Source organism: Microtus ochrogaster, unplaced genomic scaffold, assembly GCF_000317375.1.
Source record: "Microtus ochrogaster isolate Prairie Vole_2 unplaced genomic scaffold, MicOch1.0 UNK4, whole genome shotgun sequence".
NCBI lineage: Eukaryota > Metazoa > Chordata > Mammalia > Rodentia > Cricetidae > Microtus > Microtus ochrogaster.
Window position 1 is genome coordinate 6,586,012 of NW_004949102.1, and position 9,291 is coordinate 6,595,302.

At 49.2% G+C, this 9,291-nt stretch overlaps 1 protein-coding gene across 1 annotated transcript in view; it reads left to right on the plus strand.

Annotated features, from left to right (window-relative positions):
* Positions 1-3,932: 3,932 nt before the first annotated feature.
* The window catches only part of Smkr1 (small lysine rich protein 1), an 11,491-nt gene continuing 6,132 nt past the window's right edge, over positions 3,933-9,291 (plus strand). The window contains exons 1-2 of the mRNA XM_026788550.1: positions 3,933-3,966; positions 6,851-6,940. Coding sequence (XP_026644351.1) covers positions 3,933-3,966; positions 6,851-6,940 — 124 coding nt within the window. The remainder of the gene's footprint in view (positions 3,967-6,850; positions 6,941-9,291) is intronic.

A 9,291-nucleotide genomic window follows, 5' to 3' on the forward strand; every position in this document is an offset into this window, starting at 1 on the left:
GCTTGCTAAGCATCACTGATAAATAGTGGCTTGTTTTTCACATCACCCCCTCTCAAAGAGCCCCCCCCCCAGGAAGAATCAAGAGTACTTCAGGTCTCTGCATTAGGGATCAGCAGATTATAGCTCATGGCCAGCTCTGGCCTGCCACCAGTCTTATATGACCCGTGAACCAAGAAAGGCTTTTCTTTTTTTTTTAAAAAAAGATTTATTTATTTATTATGTATACAGTATTCTGTCTGCTTGGATGCCTACAGTCAGGAAGAGGGCACCAGATCTCATTACAGATGGTTGTGAGCCACCATATGGTTGCTGGGAATTGAACTCAGGACCTCTGGAAGAGCAGCCAGTGCTCTTAACCTCTGAGCCATCTCCCCAACCCCCAAGAAAGGCTTTTACATCCTTTTTTCTTTTGGTTTTTCAGACAAGCTCTCGTACAGGTATTTCTGGTTTTACACTATGTAGCCCCGGATGACTGTGAATGTTTTGGGTGATGGCACATGATTGTATACACATGATGGTATACACGCATGCCTATGAGGCCAAAGATCGTCAGACTTTTTACATGCCTGCTGCAGATCTAAATTCACGCTTGAACAGCAAGCACTTTACAGACGGAACCAGTTCCTAGCCCTGACCTTGAACTTCTGATCGTTTAGCCTCCTCTGTCCAGTACTGAGATTGGAGACATGGGCTACTATAACCAATTGATGTGACCCAAGGATTGAACCCACAGCCTCATGCATACTGGGCAAGTTTTCTACCTACTGAGCCATATCAAAATCTGGTTTCACAGTTTTAGGTGGTGGGGGCATCCAATGAAGAAAAATATTTTGACGGGAAAATTCTATGGAATTCAAATTTCACTTTCTAGAACAGTTTTCCTGGAGTACAGCCACGTCCATTCATGTCCATGTGGTATGGAAGGCTTCTGTGCTCTGTACCAACAAAGCCTTGTATTCACAAGGGATTCAAGTTGAAACTCAAAATATTGACTCTGTTCCCTTCCACGATTTGTTGATCTCAGCTCTTGACATTCCTCTCCGAGGTCCACCCTAACTGGTCTCACTGTACCCTGAGGTGCCTGCTGCTGGAACCCTACTGGCTGACCACAGGAAACCCCTCCAGAAAAATGCTATTTTGGGGGGGGCATTTTTCTCTTCAGTATGAGGACTGTAATGGATGGAAGGAAGAAAAGGCAGAGGGGAGCAGGGTGGGGAGGACAAGAGAGGGATTTTCAAGCATCTCTTCTAGGAAAGACGGTGCTGGAACACTCCTAAGTTTAGCTGTTCTAAGAATGCGTGCTTCAATTTTGGTCATGTTTTTTTTTTTTTTAAACAACAGTACAGTTAGTTTTACTATTTATAAAGAAGACATAAGGATGTGTATTCATAAATAGATAAAATGAACCACGGCTTTTCTGAAGTGAGATTCAATAGCAATCCAAATTTAGCATCCCCCTCATCTACACCGAAGGATTTGTTCAGTTCTTGTGGGGGGGAAAGTTCTATTTAAACTCTTCGACATTAAGGTTTTGGGTGAGTTTTAGATAGGGTTTCACTACGTAGCCTGGGCTAGATTTAAACTCTTCAGCCTCACTCGGCCTCCTACACGCTGGCAGTCAGCACATCTGCCTCCAAACGATGCCTTTAACTCTTTGTGGCAGTGGGTTTTACGGACACTCGGCAAGTATTCCACCACCCCACACAGGACTGAGCACAGGGCTGTGACATCAGTCCCCACGTGGAGTGCCGCAAGAGGCAGATAGACGTGGGCTGTCTCCGTGAGGGTGGGAGGAGCTAAGAGCGTGACGCACGCCAGAAACAAGTGGGAGACCAGGGGAAGTGCTATAGTTTGACTACAGCGTGTGTCCCCAAAGGGGTCCTAAGTTAGGAGCTTGATGTCAAGTGTGTCAACACCGAGGTGGTGGCCCGAGAAAGGAAGATTGTAAGACAAATGACGGGTTTTTTGTTGTTTTTTTTTTTTTTAATTTTAACTTTTTTTGAGAATTTCACACATGAGCACACTGTATTTACATCATTTCCACCCCTTCCTCTCTTCTTCCAACATTTTCCTTTGGAGTGAGCACTCAGAGTGGAAAAAAAAAAAAAAGAGCAAGGCCCCAAGGCCCCAGTGCCCAGGAGGCAGCAGCAGGAGAAACATCCACAGGTTCAAGAGCAACCAGGTTTCCACAGTGAGACTCAGCCCGCCCAGGGCTAGGAAATCCTGTTTCCAATAGAGAGGCTGGCAAGGGGGCACTAAGGTAATGGGACTTACCACAAAGTTGCAGACTGAGTTCAATCCCTGTGGCAGAAGGAAAGGACCAACTCCTGTACACTGTCCTGACCTCTGCATTTGCAAACGCTCACACACAAACACAAATAAATGTTTAAGAAATGAAAAGGAAGCCTAGGCAGTTTGGATGCTCACCTTACTAGACCTGGATGGAGGTGGGTGGTCCTTGGACTTCCCACAGGGCAGGGAACCCTGATGGCTCTTCGGGCTGACGAGGGAGGGGGACTTGATGGGGGGAGGGGAGGGAAATGGGAGGCGGTGGCGGGGAGGAGGCAGAAACCTTTAATAAATAAATAAATAATAAGCAAATAAAAAAAGAAATGAAAAGGAGGTGGGGCCTCCTAGAAATCAGTTAGATCACTAGTATTAAGGTAGTTCTTCCGAGAGTGGGCCTTTGGCTAGAGATGTCCTTCAGAGCTAGGGCCACAGCTCCATAAAAAAGAAAAGTAAAGTAGAAAGCTCGCCAACTCTTCTGTAGGTGGGCGTGGTGGCACACACTTGTAATCTCAGCACTTGGGAGCAAAGAAAAAACTGGTTTGTCATAAAGAGTGAGCCATTATTTCTGTCTCCCTCTTTTCTTACATTCTCTGATGCATTCCTGCCCTGATGCCATCTGCCATTGTGACCTCACAAGTGGCAAACTGAAGGGACTTCTGATCCAGTCTCCAAAACTGTGTGCTAAATAAATCTTCTGTTGCTCCTAACCTTGGGTACCTTATTATAGCGACAGAAGACGACGGCTGTGCCTTCCCGTAACTCAGGCTCAGAGGCCAGTGGAACGAGCAAGGGACAGTCCTTCCCACTGACTCGTGAACCGTGCTCCTCGTCTGTCCGTCATTGCCGCCGCAGCACAGAGTCATGGGCCTAAAAGATGTTGCCCACTGTGGAGAAGTGAGCTAATACGGCACCTGACTGGGTACAGATGGTTGCTGCAGAAATCTAGGGCAAGTCTAACAGAGTATTACAGGGGTGGTACAGTTTGCCAGGCCTTAACCTTCAACAAGGCTTCTGATCAATAGGGCATTCAAGGTAGACGTCAGGTGTGATGGTACAACAATCCCCAGAGAGCAATGAGTGGGACTAAAATAAAGTCCGCTGTGCTGGCCAGAGAATGCTAGAGGAGCAGACTAAGGGGTTAGGAAAAGCCACAGACGCCAAACCAAAGCACTCTTAGCTCTTTGTAGGAAACGGCCACTGGCAGCTTTTGAAAATGAGTGACTCGCAGTTAAATCTCTGCTTGAAAATGTGATGAGTGTCAAAGTCAAAGGGCAGCGGGGTGCCAGGACCACAACAGCCCAGGCAAAGACAGCCCAAGCTGAAACAGGGTAGTGATCTGAGAGGAGGGGCATTGGGCCAAAGGCAGGTTTTTCAGGGTGTGATGCAAGGTGCATTTGGGGCTTCCTAGGAGTGTGCAGTGCTATATAGAGACCTGAGAAAGTCAGGGCGGGAACAGGCTGGAGAGTTGAGTATTCTTTTTTTAAAAAAATATTGATTGATTGATTGATTGATTGATTGATTGATTGATTATGGGTACAATATTCTGTCTGTGTGTATGTCTGCAGGCCAGAAGAGGGCACCAGACCTCATTACAGATGGTGCCACCATGTGTGTAGAGAGCTGCATGGAGCTGCACCTTAAAGATGGCGCTGGCTTCCGCCTTCCAGGATCCCGAAAGTGAGCGCTCTCTAATAAACAACTCCTTATTTGGCTGAGGCCGGACCCTTGCGATCATCGGGTGATGATTGCAAGCTGCTTGCATGAGCGTGGACCAATGAACGGCTCCCACGTGGCTATCCAGGGTTGGTAGCCCAGGCCTACTTAAGGGCTGGGAGAGGTTTGGGGGCGGGGGAGATTTCTTCGATTGTCAAAAGTCCTGAATAAAACTGCTTATAAGAAGAGCTCCGAGCCGGGCGGTGGTGGCGCACGCCTTTAATCCCAGCACTCGGGAGGCAGAGGCAGGCGGATCTCTGTGAGTTCGAGACCAGCCTGGTCTACAAGAGCTAGTTCCAGGACAGGCTCCAAAACCACAGAGAAACCCTGTCTCGAAAAACCAAAAAAAAAAAAAAAAAAAAAAAGAAGAGCTCCGGTGTCACGTCATCCTTGCTGGTCGAGGCGGTCATGACACATGTGGTTGGTGGGAATTGAACTCAGGACCCTTGGAAGAGCAGGCAATGCTCTTAAACACTGAGCCATCTCTCCAGCCCCTAGCTGAGTATTCTTTAGTGGTTTCTTTCCTTGCCTTTTATATTTCCATTTTGCACTGAGCTATTCAGATAGTGCACGGCCCTGCATTTGTGTAAGTATTGCCTCCCTCAGAATAAAGATGACCACCATCTGTCTCCTGTGTGCTGTTCTATTGCTGTGAAGAGACACAATGACTGGGGACTTGCTTACAGTTCCAGAGGGCAAGACCATCATGGTGGGCAGCAAGCAGCTAGGCATGGTGCTGGAGCAGTAGCTGAGAGCTCACATCCTATCCACAAGTTGGAGACAGAGTGGAGAGGGCTGGTCTGGCATGGACTTTTGAAACCTCACAGCCCACCCCCAGTGACACACCTCCTCCAGTGAGGCCACGCCTCCCGATCCTTCCCAAACAGTTCCACCAACTAGGGACCAATCATTCAAATGTACGAGCCCATGGAGGTCATTCTCATCCACATCACACCACCAGCACTCCCATATATATTTGCTTCTGAAAATCATTTCACTAATCAGTCCAGAGAAAAGCTAGCAAAACTAGCCTTACTTGAACCTTTCAGGATTTTACCCGCTTTGTGGTTCATCCTCCTCCTCCTGAACTGGATTTGGAATGCTCTGCCCATGGTGTCTACAGGAGGTGCCTGCTGCTGGCCACCTAGATCCCAGTTTTGACTTTGTCTCCCCAGAAAGCCCTCCCAAATCGCTAATCTAAAAGGAATGTGCAGAGGCTGAAGGGGTGGCCCCTTGGTGAGACATTCACTTAGCTTAATCGAGTTATTAACCATATGTATGTTTTGCCTGCTTGTATGTCTGTACACCATGTGGCTACTCGGTAACCATGGTGATTCCCTGTAATGGGGTTGATAGGAATCAAACTCCAGTCCTCTGCAAGGGCAACAAGTGCCCTTAACTTCTGAGCCAGCTCTCCAAGCCCCAAAGGTGGATTTTTCTTAAAGATTTATCTTTATTATTTTATGTGTATGTCTTAGTTAGGCTTTCTAGTGCCGTGAAGAGACACCATGACCACAGTAACTCTTATAAAGGAAAAGCATTTAACTGGCTTTACATTCTCAGAGCTTTAGTCCATTATCATCACGGTGTGAAACGATGGCGTGCAGACAGACACGGTGCTGGAGAAGTGTCCTTCATCTTGACTTGTAGGCAACAGGAAGTGGTCTGTCTCACTGGGCGTGGCTTGAGCATATATGAGCTCAAAGCCTGCCTCCACAGTGACTAACTTCCTCCAAGACTACACCTACTCCAAAAAGGCCACGCCTCCCATTAATGTCACTCCCTTTGAGTTTACGGGGCCAATACATTCAAACTACCACAGTGTATTAAGGGGTTTTTGTTTGCCCTGTATATAGATCTGTGCACTAAATGCCTGCCTGCTGCCTGTGGGGGTCAGAGAAAGGCACCGGATTCTCTGGGACTGGAAGAAGAAACTGCCATGTGGGTGCTGGGAGCCAAACCGGGGTCCTCTGTACCAGCAAGAGCTCTTAACGCCAACTCTCTACACCAGTCACCTTACTTGTGGCCAATTTCATTTCACACCCTTCCGCTTTGCTCTGTTCCCCTCTCCCTGCCCCAACATTCAAGAACCTTGCCTCTTGTTGGGTACTGAATTCCCACAGCAAGCGGGAAGCCAGGCACTTGGCAAATACGCAATAACCACTTGGTGAATTGAATGGAATGGCGAGAGTTATAAAAAGCAAGAATTGTGCCCCAAACGCATTCTGAGAGAAGAGGATGAACTCACAAGGTTAATCCCACCCAGAATATAAGAACCCTGCCCATCTTTCTCTCCTCCAACCTGTACCAGACTTAAAAAAAAAAAAAAAACCCGACATTTCTTCACTTCAACCCTCAGAGACGTTATTCTTGTTTTCCAGGAGAGGTCAAGTTCAGATAATTTCACGAGAGTGGTTTAGCCTGTCCTAGCCTTTCCTTCCCGAAGACAAACCTGCGTTATCTTGGTAGCCCGCCTCTTCTCCTCGTGTCCCGCCCAATCGCACCACCAGGGACAAAACTATCCCATTCAGCGGATAGTTGGAGTTCCGTAGCCATTGCCAACAACTAGCAAAAGTAAAGCGAAAAGCCAAAGCCCCTGCAGGCAGCAGGGTAAATCGGGACACACACTCAGAGCCCACAGGTGCCCGAAGGCCAGCCAGGCTCCGCCCAGTTGCCGACGCCCCGCCCCGGTGCCCTAGCAACAGGTAAACAGTGCGTGGTTCGCCGACTTCGGTGAGCGAGCCCAGGCGCTGGCAGCCGGCTCTCTGGGTGCGGCGCCGCCCTGCGCCTGGAGTGGGGTGAGCCGGGCCTTGCGTACCAGCAGCTCGGTGGCTGGCTGCTTGCTAAGCTCGCCCAGCTCCCCTGAAAGCATCTGCGCCTCCGCACACCGCGAGGGCGCCCAGCTGCGGCCACGGCCGGGGCAGGCGGCAACACGCCGGTGAGAACGAGCGGAGGCCAGGGGAGCGGCGGGAGCGGACGCGGGGACCTCGACGCCGAGGGCGAGGGGGGGGGGGAATGGGAGGGAATAGGATGTGGGGGTCTGATCTCGAGACTGGGGACTGGTGTTACAATCACGTGCTGAGATGAGAAAGAAATAGCCGTGGGAATACCCATCCTGAAGTGGGAGAGGTTCGCAAGCGCTCGCCTTAACCCGGGTAGCCTTTGAGGGGAGGGCACCTAGGTCTACTGTCATCACCGCTGGGTATAGTTCAACCGAGGGTGTGTGGGACGGAGCGGCACGAGAGGGTCTTGCGTTAGTCTGGGTAGTCTGCATCGGCTGGACAGCAGCAGCAGGTTTAGGCTGTACCCTTTTAAAAAGACGGTTTTCGTCCCCTGATTCTGTGCAGTTACTTTCGCTCTTAGAAGATGCTTTGGGGTGTGGAAAATAGAGGGAGATCAGCAACGAGGTTTGGAACCCCAAAACTAAGTACACGCCAACAGGGACCACCAGGCTGCTTCTAGTTGCAGGGTGGGATTCTCCCCTTGCTGTGGAGAGTAAGGTTGACCCTGGCAGGGAGGGCGGGGAAGAGAGGTGGGAGGTGTCCATACCACACCTAACCCCACCTTTCCTCACCCCTCCTTTTGCCAGTATTCCTGTTCTTCGGCTCGCATCCTGCAATGGGTGGCCTCCTTCCCAGTCTCTTTTTCCTTTCTAGAACGGCTATGGTTTTGTTGTCTCTTTCCACAGCCCTCAGGGGTTCGCTGAGTACTGCACTGTTGAACTTGCCGCTCAGCACCAAAAGGGGCCTCAATTTTTGGCGCCTTTATCATATTATCATTTCTGCTGAAGAAAAAGCATGCCCCTTACCAGACCCAGCCAGGTTCTTCCGGAAATTTCCTTGCAACTGCCCTACCTCAGTTACTGATCTTTTTATCTCCTAGACTAGAACTGTCTTCTGCTTCCTCTTGTTCGGTAAGCACCTATAGCCCTTTGCCCCTCGCTTGAGGCGTGCTGCCTGTCTCGCTTTCCTTTTAGTCTGCAGTGTGGGAACGTGGTAAGTACGGAGCCCTTCCTCGTAGGTCAGAAACTAGGTACAGTTTTAAGTAAACGTGCTAAGTGTCTCTTGACTTAAATTTCTAGATTTATATAGTCTACTGTTTTTTCCCAGGCTCCGGAAGGTGAAGCAGTATGACTTACAAAGCCCTCTGAGTGAGTTGCTTCCACTTCTTGTAGATGTCCAATTTGTTAGGTTACAGCCCGAGGCCTGAGCTGCTCTTCACCTGCTTCCCAGACCTGATTCCTCTCACTGCGTTCCCCACCCCACCGTCACCCCATTTGCCTGCGGACAGACACTCTGACCTTGCTTAGCCCCTTCCTGTTTGGGTAGTCTCTTCAACCTCTAAGTCCCAGTGGGCTGTTTTTTCTGCCTCCAGATTCTCTAACCTCTCAGCCTGCTCTCCAGGATCATGATTTAGTATTTCTGCCTGCCCTGTCGGGAGGCCAGATAAATGTACCTGGGCCCCTCTTTCCCAGGGTGGTTGTTTGATCCATGCCTTTGTGATAAAAGGTGGGCATCTTTCCCCGTCTCCTCTGTGTCTAGTACAGAGGCAGGAGCACAGTAGGAGTTTGGAGACACTTGTTGAGTGAATGAACAAGGCCTGTTGCAATTGAGAGCAACGGGAACACTTGTGTGTCTTCTCCACTCTGTGCCTGCATTGCGTCTGTATTCATTCCTTTTTGGGTGCTGTGCAAATACCGGAAAAAAGTTTAGTAATTAATCATATTCAGGTTTACACTCCCAGGTTCCTCATAGTGGAGAAGGCAGAGCTTGTGGCCGTGGTGGACCATAACTGTTCTCATGGTGGCAGGTCCAAAAGCAGAGAGACTATTGCCTACTTCTGCCACCTTCTCCTAAAGGAACAGTCAGAACATGAACCTGTTAGGAGCATTTCAGATTTGAACCAACACAGCATGTGGTTGTGATTTATTTATCCGCTCAGCGAATCCTGTTCATCTGTTTGGTGTACCAGACAATGGTTTAGGCTAAGGAATTCAGTGGTAAACTCACAAGCAAACCCTCCGGATTACCATCAACTACTACTAAAATTACTACTAAGTGGTTGCAATGCTTTTAATGAGAAATGTCTGACAGAGGAAGGTCATTGGCTAATAAAGAAACTGCCTTGGCCCTGATCGGTTAGAACATAGGTGGGTGGAGTAAACAGAACAGAATGCTGGGAGGAAGAGGAAGTGAGCTCAGACTCAATAGCTCTGCTCTCTGGAGCAGACGCGATGAAGCTCTGACCCAGGATGGACATAGGCTAGAATCTTCCCGGTAAGCGCACCTT